Source organism: Hypanus sabinus, chromosome 21 (genome assembly GCF_030144855.1).
Source record: "Hypanus sabinus isolate sHypSab1 chromosome 21, sHypSab1.hap1, whole genome shotgun sequence".
Lineage (NCBI taxonomy): Eukaryota > Metazoa > Chordata > Chondrichthyes > Myliobatiformes > Dasyatidae > Hypanus > Hypanus sabinus.
Window position 1 is genome coordinate 804,661 of NC_082726.1, and position 19,618 is coordinate 824,278.

General features: G+C 42.6%; 1 protein-coding gene across 1 annotated transcript in view; it reads right to left on the minus strand.

The window, feature by feature from the left end:
* Positions 1-10,141: 10,141 nt before the first annotated feature.
* mphosph10 (M-phase phosphoprotein 10 (U3 small nucleolar ribonucleoprotein)) overlaps positions 10,142-19,618 on the minus strand; it is a 32,846-nt gene continuing 23,369 nt past the window's right edge. Inside the window, exons 6-11 of the mRNA XM_059945837.1 lie at positions 19,291-19,358; positions 18,100-18,237; positions 17,565-17,675; positions 15,622-15,729; positions 11,753-11,983; positions 10,142-10,983 (exon numbers count right to left, since the gene is read on the minus strand). Of these exons, the coding sequence (XP_059801820.1) occupies positions 10,834-10,983; positions 11,753-11,983; positions 15,622-15,729; positions 17,565-17,675; positions 18,100-18,237; positions 19,291-19,358 (806 nt within the window). The 3' untranslated portion in view covers positions 10,142-10,833. The remainder of the gene's footprint in view (positions 10,984-11,752; positions 11,984-15,621; positions 15,730-17,564; positions 17,676-18,099; positions 18,238-19,290; positions 19,359-19,618) is intronic.

Below are 19,618 nucleotides of genomic sequence, written 5' to 3' on the forward strand. Positions count from 1 at the left end.
GCTGTACCTCTCTCTCATAAATTTGTATGCTGTTTATCTCTCATTTCCTGGGTATCAGACCCGAAATAATAGCGATTTTGCGATTCTCAAAAGGGGGGGGGGCGTCTTTGCACCCTTCTGCCCATCAGAGTTGCTCCTCATTCGTAACAGCTTGATGTTGGGGAGGACCTTAGCCATGATGGACTGGGCTGTATCCATTACTTTTTGTAGGCGTTTTTGAACAAAGGCATTGGGGCACATGGTGCCACAGTAGTTTAGTGGTTAGCATGACACAATTACTGCTTGGGGCATCAAAGTTCAGGTGCCATCCGTAAGTCTGTACTTCCTCCCTATAGAATACATGTATTTTCTCTGGGTGTTTCAGTCCCCCCCCCCCCCACCACCACAGCCCAAAGAAGCAGGATAATTGGTCAGGTCATTGTAAACTGTCTCATGATTAGACTAGTGTTAGTGGGAGATTGCTGGGCAGTGCAGCTCAGAGGGCTGGAAGGGCCTATTTTGCACTGTCTCTTCATAAAAAAAATACCAGGCCATGAAGTAACCATGATGGACTGGGCCATATCCACTACTTCTTGTAGCATTTTATTGTTGCGGCTCCACTCAGCCAGATTTTCATTCTCCTTTCAATATGCTGATTCATCACCACCTTTGATTCAGCCTACGACAGTGGTGTCATCAGCAAACAAAAATGATATTGGAGCTGTGCTTAGCCACAGGGCTAAGGCACACAGAGCATTTGGTTAAGCACACAGCTTTGTGATGCACCTATTATGCTGATGGAGATTGTGAAGATGTTGTTGCCAATCTGAACTGACTGGGTTCTGCAAGTGAGGAAATTGAGGATTCAAATGCTCAATGAGCTATTGAGGCCGAGGTCTTGAAGCTTATTGATTAGTCTTGACGGGATGATAGTGTTCAAAGCAGTGCTATAGTCAATGAAGAGTGACCTGACCTTCACCGTCCAGATGTTCCAGAGTTGAAGAGCCAATGAAATGCCATCCGTTGTGACAGTAGGAAAATTGGAGTGAATCCAAGTTGCTTCTCAGGCAGGAGTTGATATACTTTGTCAAGCTCTCAAAACACTTCATCACAGTAGATACAAGTGCTGGGCTGCCTGCTTTTTTTTAATGGATTCACCTACCTGCAGGATACTCTCACTTTGGCTTTAGAGACTGAAATCAGTGTCATCAGGGGCTGTGGGAATTTGTGATGGTTCCTCCATGTTTTGAGAGCCCTTGTGAGTATTGAGCTCATTTGGGAGCGAAACCCGGTTATCACCTGCTTTGCTTTCTAGGAGATTACATTCAAACCCTGCCACAGCTGTCAAACATCCTTCAGTGACTCAAGTTTGGTCTAAAATTGCCACTTTGCAGGTGAAATGACTTTCCAGAGACTGTACATGAACCTCTTGTACTTTACTTGGTCACCAGATTTAAATGCCTCTGATCTGGCCCTCAGCAAATTGCAGATCCCAGGGTTTATCCAGGGCTTCTGGTTGGTGTAGACACTGATTTTGTACTGACATATTTGTCTAAGATTATTTTCATTATGTCCACAACTGATATATTATTTACCTACCTTAATCATTTTAATGGTCCATCAGCAGGATTTACCTACCTTAATCGTTTTAATGGTCCATCAGCAGGATTTACCAACTTTAATGCCTGTTAAGGCATCTAATACCGCTTTCATTTCATGTAACATGCTGCACGATTTCACAATTCCAACCTAGGATGGCTTTCTCCTTGGTGAATGCAAATACTTAGTAATCTTGCTGCTGGATAGGTCCCACACTTCTGCTATTAGCAACAGGACACATAGAACTGATGTGCTCTCACTGCCACACATCATCTGGTTTTACCCTTTTGCTTGTTCTACCCATCACCCCACCCCAATTTCTCAGCTATTGAAAACAAGATTGTTTTTCCCCTTCTGCAGCTCTGATAAGGGGTGTCAACAGCTTCACTTGCCATTGATTCTGCCTGACTAGCATTTTCTCTTTTTACTATAGACAATAGGCACAGGAGTTGGTCATTTGGCCCTTCCAGCCAGCAGTGCCATTCAATGTGATCATGGCTGATCATCCACAATCAGTACCCCGTTCCTGCCTTCTCCCCATATCCCTTGACTCCGCTATCTTTAAGAGCTCTATCTTGAAAGTATCCAGAGAATTGGCCTCCACTGCCTTCTGAGGCAGAGCATTCCATAGATCCACAACTCTCTGGGTGAAAAAGTTTTAACTCAACTCCATCCTAAATGGCCTACCCCTTATTCTTAAACTGTGGCCTCTGGTTCTGGACTCACCCAACATCGGGAACATGCTTCTTGCCTCTAATGTGTCCAATCCCTTAATAATCTTACGTTTCAATCAGATCCCCTCATCCTTCTAAATTCCAGAGTGTACAAGCCCAGTTGCTCCAATCTTTCAACATGACAGTCCCTCGTGAATCTACGCTGCACTCCCTCAATAGCAAGAATGTCCTTCCTCAAATTTGGAGGCCAAAACTAAACACAATACTCCAGGTATGGTCTCACCAGGGCCCTGTACAACTGCAGAAGGACCTTTTCACTCCTATACTCAACTCCCCTTGTTATAAAGACCAACATGCCATAGCTTTCTTCACTGCCTGCTGTACCTGCATGCTTACTTTGGTAGGAATGATACGTCTGCTTTGAGGTGGAGTTAGTGTGATCTGTGGAACTTTGCAGAGATCAGTGTTGGGGTCTCAGTGGAGTTCAAGCTGTATCAATAATTTACATGCTAAATAACTAAGATTCACAAAGAGGTGGTTGTGAAGAGAAAGTACAGCAGCTTCAAGGAGATATGGACAGGCAAACTGAATGGATACATATGAATACATAGGAGATGGTATGTAATGAGATCATTCATATTAATTGAAAAAAAGGCAGTATTTTTTAAGATGATGAGATTGGTGTCTATAGAATATAGAACAGAACAACACACTGCAGGCCCTTTGGCTCACAACGTTGTGCCAACCTATATGAACAATCAACACAACCTCTCCTACACAGCAAAGAATGTTTCATTTTTCTTTCATACGCATGCTGATCTGAAATGTCTTTTACATGTTCCTGTTGTCTCAGCCTTGACCACCAACCCCAGCCAGGCAATCCAGGCACAGACCACATTCTAATAGGTTTCCACTAAACTGCAACCCCACAGCCAGGATCTTCCAATGGCCACCCATTCCAATTTGACTTTCCATTCCCAGAGTGACATGTCTATCCATCTCTCCTTTACAGGTTGGAGGAGCAACACACCAGATTCTGTCTGGGTCATCTCCATCCTGATACCATGAACATCAATTTCTCTAACTTTCATCAACCAGAGCCCTCAGATTCCATCCCACTTTCTTTCCTTCAGCCCTTTGCTTCTTCCACCTGTCATCACCCAGCTCGATAACCCTAAAGGAGACTATAAGACATAGGATATGAGCCCTGAACCCATTGTGTCTGCTCCACCATTTCATCATGGCTGATCCCAGATCCCTTTCAACTCCCTACACCTCCCCTCTCACCATATCCCTTGATGCTCCAACCTATCAGGAATCAACTTCTGCTTTGAATATACCCATGGACTTGGCCTTCACTACATTCTGTGGCAGAGCATTCCACAGATTCACCACTCATTGACTTTAGAAAAAGGGGAATTACAGAGGCATGAGAGAGGAGCTTGCCCAGGTGGATTGGAGGAGAATGCTAGCGGGGTTGACAGCAGAACAGAGATACCTGAAGTTTTCTGGAATAGTCCACAAGGCACAGGATAGACATGTCCCACAGAAGTAGTTGTTCTCAAACTGGGGTAGGCAACCATGGGACGTTGGATGATTGGGAGGCTTTTAAAATCCATCAAAATGTAACTTTAATAAAAGCTTCAATGAAGGGAAAAGATGAGGGCAAACTAGCCTATAATATAAAGCAGGATACTAAAAGATTTTTTCAGTTATATAAAGAGTAAAATGGAGGTGAGAGTTGATATTGGACTACTGGAAATTATGCTGGTGAAGTAGTAAAAGAACAAAGAAGTGGCAGATGAACTTAATAGATAATTTGCATCATTCTTTCCTGTTGGAAGAAACTAGCAGTGTGCCAGAGATCAGTGAGTGTCAGGGAATAGGAGTGAGTGCCATTTCTATTACAAAGGGAAAAAGTGCTAGGCAAACTCAACGGTCTTAAGGCCAGATGGTTTACATTCCAGAGTCCTGAGAGAGGTTGCTGAAGAGATAATGGATGCATTGGTCATGATCCTTTCAAGAATCATTTGATTCTGGTATGGTCCCAGAGGACTGGAAGATTTCAACAGTCACTCCACTCAAAATTAAGGTGTGTCCTTTTAGAACAAAGGATTTTTTTTGCCAGAATGTAGTGAATCTGTGGAATGTTCTGCTAGACTGTGGTGGAGGTCAAGTCTGTGGGGATATTTAAGGTGGAAGTTGATAGTTTCCTGATCAAAGGATACGGTGAGAAGGCAAGTGTATAGGGTTGAGTGGGAACTGGGATCAGCCATGATGGAATGCTGAGGCAGATTCAATGGGCTGAATGGCCTGATTTTGCTCCTGTCTTATGGTCTTACCTGTTCCAAAAGGCCACCTGTGCCCAATAGTTCTGGAGACCCCCACCATAGGAAACACCCTCACCACATCCACCTTATCTAGTTCTTTCAACAATCAGTAGGTTTCAATGAGATCCCTATACGTTATTCTAAATTCCAGTGAGCACAGGCCCAAAGCTGCCAAGTGTTTGTATAAACACCTTCATTCCCAGAATCATCCTCGTGAACCTTCTCTGGACTCTCTCCAATGATAATATATCCTTTCTGAGACAAGGGGCACAAAACTATTGACAATACACCAAGTACAGCCTGACTAGTGCCTCATAAAGCATCAGCTTCACCTCCTTGTTTTTATATTCTATTCCCCCTGAAATAAATGCTAACATTCCATTTGCTTTCTTTACCACAGACTCAACCAGTGAATTAACTTTCTGGGAGTCTTGCACAAGGAAAATGACTTAATAGATAGGAACTACAGGGAGGGTGCACTTTAAGTTGCAGGAGGCAGATACTGGGGTGACTGTCAGAAGGAAGGGAAATAGGCAGCCAGTACAGAGTACCCCAGTGGCTATTCCCCTCACTAAGTATACTGCTTTGAATACTGTAGAGAGGGACAACCAATCAGGCGGAGCAGCAGCAAACGAGTCTCTGGCAATAAGTCTGCTGCTATGGCTCAAAAGGGGGGAGAAGAGGACTGCAGTAGTGATAGAGGATTCTATAGCCGGAAGAGTAAACATAAGACTCTGGATGTGAAAGAGACAACTGGATAATATGTTACCTCCCAAGAGCCAGGGTCAGGGATTTGGTCCACAGCATTCTAAAGGGGGTGGTTGAGCAGCTAGAAGTCTTGATACATATTGGCAGCAATGAGATAGGTAGGAAAAGGGTGGAGGTCTTGAAGAGAGAATTTCAGGAGCTAGGTAGAAAGCTGAAAATCAGGACCTCCAAGCCAGTAATCTCTGGATTGCCTGTGCCATGTGTTGGTGAGAGTAAGAATAGGATGACAGTAGATGAATGTAGGCTGAAGAATTGGCAGGGACAGCGTTTCAGTTTTCTGGATTATTGGGATCTCTTCTGGGCAAGGTATGATGTGCACAAAAGGGACTGGTTACACCTGAACCCAACAGGGACTAATATTCTTGCTGGCGGGTTTGCTAGAGCTGTTAGTGTGGCCCTAAATTAATTTGGCAGGGAGGTGGGACACAGAATGATAGGACTGAGGGCAGGGCAGATGGTATATTACTAGCTGCAGTGTGTAGTGAGACTGTCAGGCAAAATTGCAGCCAATGGGATGAGTGACAGTGTAAAGGGGACAGTATTGAAAAGGGTGACAAATACAGGACTGAAGATGTTAAATTTGAATGCATGCAGAATACAGAATAAGGTAGCAGTTAAGAGACTGGCAGGTATGACATTGTGGGCATCACTGAGTCATGGCTAAAAGAAGGTTATAGTTGCGAGTTTAACATCCCAGGATACAAGGGACAGGCTGGTAAGCAGAAGGGATAGAGTCGCTCTGTTGGTAAAAAATTTGAACCAAATCATTAGAAAGAGGTGACATAGGATCAGAAGGTGTAGAATCATTGTGGGTAGTGTTAAGGAATAGCAAGGGTAAAAAGACCCTGATGGGAGTTATATATAGGCCTCCGAACAGCCAGGATGAAGGCAACAAATTACAATAGGAGACAGAAAATGTATGTCAAAAAATAATAGTCATGGGAGATTTCAATATATAGGTAAAGTTGAAAAATAAGCTTGATACTGACTTTGGATCTCAAGAAAAAAATTCGTAGAATGCCTATGAGATGGTCTTTTACAGCTGCTTGTGTTTCAGCCTACTTAGGGGATCAGTTATTCTGGATTGAGTGTTGTGTAATGAACAGAATTTGATTAGGGAGCTTAAGGTAAAGGAATACTAGCAGACAAGTGATCAAAATATGACAGAATTCACTCTGCAATTTGACACGGAGAAGCTAAAGTCAGATGCATCAATATTACAGTGGAATATAGGGAGTTTTAGATGCACGAGAGAAGGCCTGGCCAAAGTTGATTGTAAGGGGACACCAGCTGGGATTATGGCAGAGCAACGATGGCTGGAGTTTCTGGAAGCAACTTGGAAGGTGCAGGATAGGTACATACAAAAGTAGTAGTATTCTAAAGGCAGGATGACAGAACCATGACTGACAAGGGAAGTCAAACCCAACATTAAATGAGAAGGCATATTATAAATCAAACATTAGTGGCAAGTCAAGAGGATTGAGAAGCTTTTAAAAACTAAAAGGAGGCAACTAAAACATCATAATGAGTGAAAAGATGAAATATAAATTAAAGTAGCCAATGATATCAAAGAGGACACCAAAAGATTTTTAAAAAATAAGAGTAAGAAGAGGCAAGAGTATGTATTGGACTGCTGGAAAATGACACGAGAGAGATTGTAATGAGACAACAAAATGGCAGACAAACTGAATAAATACCTTGCATCAGTCTTCACTATGGAAGACACTCACAGTAGTGAATGCAGTTGCTATTGGTAGAGAGAAGATGCTTGAGAAGCTGAAAGAACTTAAGGAGGGTAAGTCACCTCGACCAGATGGTTTACACCCCAGGGTTAGCTGAAGAAATTGTGGAGGTGTTAGTAATGATCTTTCAAGAATCAGTAGATCCAGAGGACTGGAAAATTGCAAATGTTGCTCTACGTTTTAACAAGGGAGGGAGGCAAAAGGAAGAAAATTACAAGCCAGTTAGCCTGACCACAGTGGTTGGGAAGATGTTGGAATCGACTGTTAAGGATGAGGGTTCAGGGTACCTGGAGGCATATGATAAAGTAGGCCAACGTCAGCAAGGGAAAATCTTGCATGAAAAATCAACTGGATTTTCAGAAGGCCTTTGACAAGGTGCTGCACAAGGCTGCTTAGCAAGATAGAGTCCATGGTATTACAGTAAAGATACCAGCATGGATAAAGCAATGGCTGATAGGCAGGAGGCTAAGAGTGGGAATAAAAGGAGCCTTTTCTGATTGGCCACTAGTGACTACTGGTGTTCCATAGGGTTGCTAATGGGACGGATTCTTTTTACAAATCATCAATGATTTGGATGATGCAATTGATGGCTTTGTGGCCACATTTGAGGATGATATGAAGATAGGTGGAGGGGCAGGTAGTGCTGAGGAAGCAGAGAGGCTACAGAAGGACTGAGATTAGAATAGGCAGTGACAGATGGAATACATGTCAGAAAGTGTATGGTCATGCACTTTGGTAGAGGGAATAGAAGTGTAGACCATTTTCTAAAAGGAAAGAAATTTCAAACATCTTAGGTGTAAAGGGACTTGAGAGTTCTCGTGCAGTATCTCCTAAAGGTTAACTTGCATGTTGAATTGGTGGTGAGGAAGGCAAATGCAATGTTACCATTCATTTAGAGAGGCCAAGAATGTCAAAAGCAAGGATGTAATGCTGAGGCTTTATAAGGCCCTGGTGAGGCCTAACTTGGGAGTACTTTAAAAATTTTCAGGCCCCTTGTCTGACATTGGAAAGAATTCAAAGAAGGTTCACAAAAAGGATTCTGTGAATGAAAAACTTGTCACATGAGGAGTGTTTGATGGCTCTGGGCCTGTACACACTAGAATCTAGAAGAATGTGAGGTGGCCTTGATAGAGTGGATGTGGAGAGGATATTTCCTATAGTGGGGGAGTCCAAGACCAGAGGGCATAGCCTCAGAATTTAGTATGGAGAATGAGGAGGAATCTCTTTAGCCAGAGGGTGGTGAATCTGTGGAATTCACTGTCACAGGCAGCAGTGCAGACCAAGTCATTGAGTATATTTAAGGCGGAGGTTAGCCCGGGCATGAAAGGTTGCAGGGAGAAAGAAGAAGAACAGGGTTGAGAGAGAAATGGATCAATCATGGTCAAATGGCAGAGCAGATTCAATGGACTGAATAGCCTATTACTGCTCCCATCTCTTATGTTTCATCCCCCTTCCCAACCCACCGATCCCCTTAATTGGTCTCACCCATCACCTGCCAGATTGTACTCTGTCCCCTGCTCCCACCTTTTTATTCCGGCCTCTTCTCCCTTCCTTCCCAGACCTGAAGAAGGGTCTCAGCCCATTCCCCTCCATAGATGCCAACTCACTGGGTGGGTTCCTCCAGCATTTGGTGTGTGTTGCTCAGAAAGTTGGGTTTATTTCAAGAGGATCTGAATACAATAGTTCAGACTCCCTACTCTCATTATGTGAAGCCCTTTGTAGGTGACTTCTGGGGTGTTGTGGCCAGACCTGGTCTCCGTACTATCATGGGTAAACCTAGTTTGAAACAGGGTCCAGAATTGACCCTATGAACTATGCTGCTATTAAGAGAGAGAGGGAGGCATCCAGCGCAATGAGAGACAGAGACAGACAGAAACTGCTCCAAAGATTGATGCAATGGTTTTTCTGCCAGTTTGTTTACCTTTCCCCGAGGTCACTTGTCTGTTTGTAAAGTCCCTGCAGAAGGAGGTTGGCGGAGCAGGTTGATAGATAGCTGGTGTCCAACATGTGGAGATAAAAATCAGGTCCGCTGTTACACAGGGAGACACACCACGAGACACACGGTTTTGGACACTGGACAAGCTTTGTTGTACCCACAGGAAGGTGGGGTTTTGGAGGATCGTTTCGGGGAAGTCGATCAATGGCTCACAGTGTGAAAAGGTGCAACCGGTGGGGAATTATTTGTGTGTCCATCCTTGCCTGGGTGATAATTCCACCACTGAAGAATGGTTGTACGTGTCATGGTCATAATTGGTGACTACAGCAGGACTTTGGAAGACAACGGGAATATCGACGGCACCAGCTCACCTCTCACTCCAACGCTACTCAACTACATACCACAAACTGAACTGAACTCTCTTCATCATCGTAAGACTCTATCCATTTACCCCTAGGTTTGAAAAAGCCTAGTTTTGTTCCACACACACATATTATTTATATATATATCTCATTGCTAACCTGTTCAATATATTTGCATTTATATTACTGTATTGCTTAGTTACTAATAAACACTATTAGCTTATAGCAATACCAGACTCCAGAGTGTTTTCCATTTCTGCAGGTTAACCCAGTCACAGGGTATGTGACAGTATACAAAGAGGATGTATGGATGGAAGAAGTGATGGTCCACTAAGCTGATTCATGAGATGGGGAGTTTGCTGTATAAGGGGAGATTTTACAGATAGGCCTGTACTCTTCTGTTTTGTGAGAGATTATCTAATTTGACATGGTGCATGTAGAAATATTTCCCGATGTTGGAATTTTTACACAGTGGTCACTGTCTCCAAATAAGGTGATGGTCATTCAGCGTCAGAGACAGGAAGAAATTTCTTGGTGCAGAGGTCAATGAATCTTTGATGAACCTATGATGGACTCTTTAAAGGATCCAAAAGGTTCTCTTTGCTCAGTCACAAATTACAATCAAGGCAGAACGACAGATTTTCAGATAATAAAGAAATCAAGAGGAATGAGGATGTGGCACTGAGCTAGATCTGACATTACCATAGCCTGGGCCTGTTTCTAAATTCAAACAGAAAAAACTATATACAAATCTGATGAAATCTTCATTGATAGTGAGCAAGAAACAACTTAAAATTCTCTCAATTATACAAAAAGTTTAAACCTTTAAGAAGATCTCTTTGAGTTTCAACACTCCAAGTGGAATGTACACAAACTGATTGGGTTATCAAATATAAATGTCCCACTGTGTTGGGACAAAATGAATGTGTGATTGAATGCAGTGAACCAAACAAACTGTTCTGAACACATGATCTGCTGCTCAGGTTCTCATCCATCAATCTGCAGAAACTGCTACCAGGAAGCTACAATCCAACACAGAAAACAACACTGCTTTGTGTCACATTGGTGTGCACTGCCAAGTTTAGTAAATGTTCCATTTCTATTGCTTTCCACCTCATCCCAGACCATGATGTTATTTTCCTCTCCATCTCTAACGTTTTGTTTCTGCTCAAAGGTCAGCAACCTGAAATACCTCTCATTCACTGCACAGAAGCCATCTGACATGGTCAGTGTTTGTATTTTTGTTTAGTTCAGATATTCCACTGTCTGGTAAAGCTCTTTCAGAGACCCAGGAGGCTAACATGTAGCCTTCTGTGAAAAACAGTTTAATAAAAGGTAGTACTTCTTTAGAAAGCAGCCTGTTTTGAATAAAAATAGGCTTTGGAAAGCAATGTTCCACCACAGTGGGATTGTCACTGTCTTGATCATGTGAAGGAATCTGTATTAAAGTTTCAATTTGTTTGCTGAAAGTTTCCCAAGCTTATTCTTCTTCTTGCCTGCAGCTTTGACTCCACTAAGTTCAGCTTTCACTTGGTCTTGTAAATGGGAGAAGAAGGCTTTTGATGAACGCAGAGTTTTGTCTTTACCTTCATCCTTTTTGTAATTAGAAAAAAAATGTTATTACATTTCTTGTTTAAAAAAAGGATGCTGTTTTTAAATGCATGAGCTGAATTACAATGGGGAACACAGATTGCAGCACACAATGCCCAACAGTTTAGGAATATACTGTAACGAAATATATTTCTATCAGCATGCCAATAATTCAGAGGTCAGCAATGTATGCAAACTTAAGAGGAAGATTGAATGGAATTATAAGCAGATAATACAGAGGGGATCAAACTACTCAGGCAGGTAAACTGAGCCAGTAATTATATAGTATAGCAAAATGGTGAAGACATGCCACCCAATCACATTCCAGCCATTAAAGAACCCTACCATAATATTAACCACCTTTCTCTCAGATACTGATGTACTTCGTATTTATTCCCAGTATCTTCTGAAACATAGAACACTACAGCACAGAACAGGCCATTTGGCCCACAATAATGTGCTGACCTAAGATAAAACTAACTCTTTCATCCCACATTGCCTTCCATTTTTCCTTTCTTCCATGTAAGCTATTCTGTTGAAGGAAGTATATTTTTAACCTTTGCTGAGAAGTTAAAATGAAGCTGATAGAGGGGTTGGAACCAGTTGGACTAGACAAATGAAAATTTGCAGGGAGCTAATTTAATTGGTACTTATTGTGGGGAACAATTACACAAAGGATATAAAATTTCCTTTCTTCAATCAGAATGAGGCATATTAAGCAGCCAGATCACACTCCCTTCCCTAAAGTTATTCACTGAGTGTCTGCACTCACCTTCAGCAGCAGCACCATTCCTTGCTGAGCCAGCTTCTTTGCTTTCTGAACATTCATTTTCTTCTCTTCTTTATTGCTCAGTTTCAAGTTCTGCTTTTCTAGACTTTTCTGACGCATTTCTTTTGCCCGTATTCTCAGATGTTTCAGCTTCTTCTTCTGTCTTCTCTCCCGCTTTTTATCTGTTGGTGTCTTTTCATTTTCTCCCTGAAGAACCCCGGCTCGGCCCTTCTCCTATAATCATCAACAGTCAAAAGAGCAGAGACACCAAGCACGAATCTCACCAGTATTCGTACAAAACAGCCTTTTCCCAGACAGAGGCAGCAGTATCACTCAAAGCATGAACCCCAAACACATGCTTATGAATCTAATCCAGTATACGTTGCATACACTGTGTCTGATATAGAGCCACTGAATACAGAGGCAGGGACCAAGTATGGGGCGCTCATTGAACTCTTATTAATGGTCAGAGGTTGAACATTGTGGATATGCTATGTTGTTGCCCTCAGCCCATTCTCAAATTGTATTGCTTCTTAACAAATGACGTAATTCACTGTATGTTAAGGTTTATGTGATAAAAGTGGACGTGGAGAGGATAGCTCCTATAGTGGGGAAGTCTACGACCAGAGAGCACAACCCCAGAATACAAAGACTTTGCTTTAATAGAGGTGAGGAGGAACTTCCTTAGCCAGAGAGTGATGAATCTGTGGAATTCATTGCCACATAGCTGAGGAAGCCAAGTCATTGGGTGTATTTAATGTCATAGAACATGATGGAACAGAACAGGCCCTTCGGCCGATCTAGTCAGTGCTGAACATTAATCTGTCTAGTCTCATAGACCTGCACCTGGACCATAGCCCTCCATACCCCTCCTATCTGTATTCCTATCCACATTTCTCTTAAATGTTGAAATTCAACCAAATCCACTTCCACTAGCAGCTTGTTCCATACTCTCTGCACCCTGAAGTCCTGATGAAGGGTCTTGGCCCAAAATGTCGACTGTATACTCTTTTCTATAGATGCTACCTGGGCTGCTGAGTTCCTCCAGCATTTAGTGTGTGTTGCCAGTATCTGCAGATTTTCTCATCAAGTACCCCCTCATGCTCCCCTTAACCATTTCACCTTTCACAATAACCTATGACCTCTAGTTCTAGTCTCATTTAGCTTTTATCCTACCTATACCCCTCATAACTTTATACCTCTATCAAATCTTCCCTCAGGAATATAGTCCTAACATTTTCAATCTTTCCTTATATCTCAGGTCCTCAAGTCTTGGCAACATCCTTGTAAATTTTCTCTTCACTCTATCTTATTCAGATCTTTTCGGTAGGTAGGTGACCAGAACTGCACACAATACTCCAAATTAGACCTCACCAACACCATATACAACTCCAACATAACATCCCAACTCCTGTACTCAATACTTTGATTTATGAAGGCCAATGTGCCAAAAGCTCTTACAATCCTAACTACCTGAGACACCACATTCAAGAAATTATGGATCTGTACTCCCAGATCTGACTGTTCTACAGCACACCTCAGTGCCCCACTGCTAGCTATGTAAGCTCTATGCTGGCTTGTCCTCCCAGAGTATAACAACTCACACTTGCCAAAAATTCCATCTGCCATCTTTCAGCCCATTTTTCTAGCTGGTCCAGATGCAGTTACAGTCTATGATAGTCTTTCTCACCATCCACTAATCTTCCAATCTTGGTGTCATCCGCAAATTTGCTGATCCAGCTTACCACATTATCATCCAGACTGTTGATATAGATGACAAACAACTGACCCAGCACCAGTTCCTGCAGCACACCACTTGTCACAGGCCTCCAGTCAGAGAGATCAACCATCTACTATCACTCCCCGGTTTCTCCTGCAAAGCCAATGTATATTCCAATTGACTACCTCATCTTGAATGCCAAACGCCTGAGCCTTTTTAAACAACCTTCCATGCAGGACCTTGTCAAAGACCTTACCAAAGTCCACGTAGACAACATCCACTGCCTTGCCTTCATCAACTCTCCTGGTAACTTCCTCAAAAACTCCATGAGATTGGTTAGACACAACTTACCATGCACAAAGCCATGTTGACTATCCCCAGTCACTGCTAGTCTATCCAAATACTTATATATCCAATCCCTCATAATACCTTCCAATCACTTTTCCCATTACTGATGTCAGGCTCACTGGCCTATAATTTTCTGGCTTAGTCTTCAAGCCATTCTTAAACAACAAAGTGTTAGCTTTCCTCCAATCCTCCAGCATCTTATTTCCCACAACGGTGCAGGGAATAACGTCAGTTCCTGGGGATTTATCCACCCTAACTCGGCTCAAGACAGTAAATACTCCCTCCTCTGTAATCTGTAAACAGTCCATTACTCACAGCTGTTTTGCCTGACTTCTATATAGACTCTGCTTCCAAATCTCAAGTAAATAAGATGCAAAAAAAAAATGTATTTAAGATCTCCTCATTTCTTTTGGTTCCATGCATTGACAACCAATCAGAACTTCAAGAAAACCAACCTTATTCTTAATATATCTGTAGAATCTCTTGGATTTCTTTTTAATCTTGTCTGCTGGAGGAATGTCCTGCTTGCACCATCTCCTTTACCACATATTAAGTTGTATGATCGTCCTATTTCTAGCCTCACGAGCACGTGATATGGGTTGCAATCACAACCTTGGAGGTCGTGTGCTTTAATTTAGCATCTAACTCCTTGAACTCACTTTGCAGGACCTCGTCACCATTCCTAACCATCTCATTGGTAGGAATGTAGACTATGACCTCTGCCTGCTCACCCTCCCACTTAAGAAATGCTGTGGACTCAATCCAAGAAGTCTCTAATCCTGGCACCCAACATACCATACGGGAATCTTGTTCTCATCCACAGAACCTCCTTTCTGTTCCCCTAATCATTAAATCCCCTGACTACAGCTAGCCTCTTCTCTCTTCTTCCATTCTGAATCACACTCAGAGCCATACTCAGTGCCAGAGACCTGACCGGTGCAGCTTTCCTCTTCTAGGTCAATTTCCCCCCTCTCCCCCTCCCCAAACAGTATCCATAGCTGTTATTGAGGGGAATGGCCAGAAGTATTCTGCAATGGCTGCCTAACCCCCTTCACCCTCCTGACAGTCACCGGTTACCTGTGTCCTGCACCTTGAGTGCAACTACCTCCCTGTATGTCCTGTCTATTAACCCTTAGCCTTCCAAATGATCCAGAATTTATCCAGTTCCAGCTCCAGCTCCTTAGCATGGCCTGTTAGAAGCTACTGCTGGATGCTCTTCTTGCAGGTGTAGTCCTCAGGGTCACTGGATGTTTCTTTGCCTTACCAGAACCCACAAGAGTATTCCACTATCCTTCTTGACATTCCCACTGCTCTAACTGTGGGATAAGAAAGAAATGAAAAGATCTACCTGCAGCCTTCGCCCCCTCCCCCTAAGCCGCTCGAGCAAAAGCGCTGGCCCACTCACACAATGGCTGCTCTGCTTAAACCTAACTTCTTTTTATTGGGTCTTGCCAAGTACCTAATTATGCACACTCCAACATCTCCTAGTGATGTGTGGTGTGCACTTTTAAAACAGAGGTTGATAGGTTCTTGATTAATAAGAATGTCAAAAGGTTACAGAGAGGAGCAAGAGATTGGGGTTGAGAGGGTTAATAAATCAGCATGATCATGAATGTCAGAGCAGACTCAATGAATTGAATGACCTAATTCTGCCCCTACATCTAATGGTGTAGATTAAATCTAATGCAGCCATCCCTGCTGCAGCTCAGCTGATGACTGGGTGCTACAGAATTTAGTATGCCCCCAGGAAGAGCTCATCCCATTAACCCTTTGTCTTTGCACTGATTTTCACTTAATCTCTTACCTTGATCTCTTCTGGTGCCAACAAAGTGGCCTCACTGACATTCACGGGTGCTACCTCCTCCATGCTGATGGATGGCAGATTGGAGACTATCTTCAGCTCAGGTACAGGCTGATAAAATTAATAAGAACCATTAAAAGCATGCAATAGGATGACAGTTTATTCAAGGGTCAAGAGTGTTTAATGACATTTCCAGTATGCAAATGTAAAGGAAAATAAAATAATTGTTACTCTGGATCCAATGTACAGAAAAAACACAAGAAGATAAATAATATATTTTTTTAACTCAATAAATACATGATAGCTTATATACATTGATTGTAGTCCATAAAGTGATACTAAGGACAGGAGTGTCTGTACCTAAGATGATTCTGTAAGGATTGATAAAGTAGTGATGGCTGGGAGTGTGGAGGGGGTGGGTTAGTAGTTGGAGGTGTTGGAGCTTTACTGCTTCAGTAGTAAAAGGTCAGGTATGGACCAAATTGAGATGGTGAGGCTTAGGTCCAAGAATGAGGAACAACCCACTGTTTGACCGATTTAAGCACAGTGCCAGACTGAGAAGGTCAGGGCTTCAGGGATGGAGGCAAGGGTCAGGCCGGAGTTCAGCTTGACTCTGTGCTGAACTGAGGCTGTGACATGCAACTAATGGGCTCCTGGATTAGCTGTGACTGGCTTTGTGGCTGTGGACTCACTTTCATGTATCTCAGTTCTGAATATTATTTGCTTACTTTTATTGTTTGCACAATTTGATTTCTTTTTCTGCACATTGGTTATTTGACAGTCTTCTTTTAAATCGGTTCTATTGGGTTCCTTTGTTTTTTGACTGCCTGTAAGGAGACGAATCTCAAGGTTGTATATAGTATACATACTTTGATAATAAATGTACTTTGAACTTTGCTTGGAGAAAGTAACTGTGTTTGAGTCTGGTGGTCCTGGCCTGGATGCTCCATAGCCTCCTCACTGATGGGAGTGGGGTAAACAGTCCACAAGCAAGGTGGGTGGGATTCTTCATGACGTTTTTGCTTTTTCCAGCACCTTTCTGTATTTGTGTCCTCAATGCCAACAATCCTCCTCCAACATGAACAACTAACAGATAGGCAGTGCATATTATGTTCCTACCTCAGTCTCACACCATGGGGCATTCACAATCTCAGTATGCAGTGAATGAAGTGTTCACAAAGACCTGTTCTAGGTTTCTGCAGATGACTAAGTCACTCAAGGTACAAAGATCAGATGGTCAGTATGCAATGTACAGGAATGGCACAGTGTCTACAGCATCACAAAGAGCAGCTGCAATAATCTACTTAATAATAAAGTCCAGTGCAACACCAAGGATTTGAAATGAAGGGCTTAGATGCTGGAATTAGTGACTTTTCAAAACTAGGCTCAAATACAATACAAACCCATTCCAGCAAAAGTGAAGAGTATATTATCAGCTTGGTCTGCAATCTCTCTTCTAACTTCTGAGAATACACTCTAGACCCACACAGGCACTGGCCATTTAAGAGCTTACTTACCCTACTGACTACACTTTATGTGTTAACTTACATTTTGAGATAGCCAATCTTAGGGACATCATAGCAAAATACAAACTTGTCCAGACACATACAGCAACGCAGATTAGGGAAAGAGACCAATTTTCAGGGGTGCTCAGGCACAATGAGGTTCACTGCTGAAAGGCAGTGATCTAAACTAGACTGAAATGTGCACTGAAGCTGAAATCTCTGCCACACCAGTAGCCAGCATTAGACACAAACAGCATATTCATCAAAACACACACTCAAGAGATGGTGGTGTCCCAATACATTATGTCCAGGAATCAGCTGTGTCACAATGAAAGCATCAGGCCCAGGAGAACTTTAACATGCTATATAATGCTATCAGAAAGACCTGTGCCTCAAACACATGGTCTCCAGGCATTCATGGTGTTACAGTTTTTTACTCACTGGTTTGGGGGTGAACTGGAAGTTGCAGAGAGCATCCAATTTGAGGAATAAAGAATCCATCGCTTTCTGGATCTCCGTGTACTGCTGGTTTTCCTCCACTTCAGTCCTTTGCTGCAGTGACAAGTACAAAGCTGAAGTTTCACTTTGCTGATACAGGATCAACACCTTATCACACCCATAGGTAAGGCCAACCCCTTCCACTTCTTCACCCGTTTTAGCTTAATCCTTAGCAAAACAAAATCAATGTTAATAAAGCAATATATTTCACCTCCAGTTCTGTTTTTCTTCTTCAAAGTTTGAATTTTAACCATTATCTTAAACTGAAGATATTATACTTGCCCTGGGTACAATTCCCAAGGTTGCCAACTCTCCCTGGAACACAGATTTACCTGCAAATCTAATCACTTACCGTTGTATGTCTATTCCACTAAAGAATAGCCACCAATATGCAAAATCCCAATCCAATATTCTTAACATATCCCAGATCAGTAAAACCAGCTATGGACTATTGCCCAAGACCAGCAGAGATCCTTACCTGAGTTTGTTTTTGATATTCTTGCTCATAGACCTCAGCCAGACTCAGTTTACTTTTCTCATGGTCCAAAGTGAGGCGCTTTTTGTACTCAAAAGTCTCTTCTTTTGGTTTCCCTTTGCGCAAGACATCATCCCAGGCCTGTGACATGGAATACATACGCCTAGCCATCAGTATTTCATTCACAATAAACCATCAGCTGCTGAAGTATACTATCAGAAGCAAGGTTAAGAACCCTGGACACTACTGACTGTCAGTACCCAATATCCAAAGGTATCTCTGCGTAAATTAGACTGAAAAAGCAGGTAAAAAGCATCAGGAATGAACATTCATCTCCCTAATCTTGTCCGAACCTCCAGAAAGACACAACAAATGTTTGGACTGGAAGCTGCATAAAAGATCCCAATACCTGCCTCATTCTTGTGTTGAGCTGCTAACTAACCTGCTGTCCATTCCTGGATATTGTGATTTTTAGGAACAGTATTTAAGATTCTTTAAGAGCATCCAACCCTCAGCACCTGAGTCAGTTTTCATTTGTAGATTTCCACAGTCCCATTTTCCTTTGTCACTCAAAGCTGCTCCCATTCTCACTACTGCTGATGTTGTTGAGATGGCTATGAGCACCCACACATTAACTCTCCAGTATGCATTCTTTTCCCAGCTCCACATTGGCCACATGCTGCCTTTCAGCTTGACATCTTATTCTAATGCTTGTTTATCCGACTATCATTCTGGACAGCTCAAAGCCCACCGCTCGTAAACTGTCTTCCCAATTCTTGCACGTTAGTGAAAACTTCTATCAGGCTTGTTCAGGTCATCTTACCCCATATACCAGTCACTGGCAGATAGAAATAATGAAGCAGCAGGCCAAACCAGCCCCTTGGGAAGAGAGGTATTGTGCTGCACCTCCCATACACCTTACCACTCCCATTTCTTCTAATCTGTACTCATTAATTCCAAGCCCAAAGTGCAAATCCAGGATGAGTATTGCATCTACTGCACCAAGGTTTAATCCGCAGCCTGCCTTTCAGTAACAATTGTCAAATGAATCACTCTCCTTCTCATTATACTGGACACTTCAGAATCGCAAGAGCGAATAGAATGAAGAGGATGTCTCTTGGATCTAGTCCACCAACAACTCCTAGTAGTCGACAACAAACTGGTTCAGAGTGAACAGAAAAATCATAAACTGACCTCGTCCTTAATCCTCTGGATAATGACATCTTCCAGTTGAAGTGTTGTTTCCTCAGTAATGACAGGTGCTGGTAACAGACAGACATCAGCACAGACTCAGTATAAAATAGACTGTAACAAATTTGCCACTTCCCCGGTAAATGCACCCAAACAATACCATGTATCTGCCATCCAAGTAACTACCATTCCAGTTTGCTCAGTGGGAGCGGGTAGGACAGAGGAAGGAATTTACACCTGCACCCAGAACAAGTGGCAAGCTACTAAATGAGTACTTTGCATCAGTATTCACCAATGAAAAGGACACTGAGATCAGGAAGGGTATACTGAT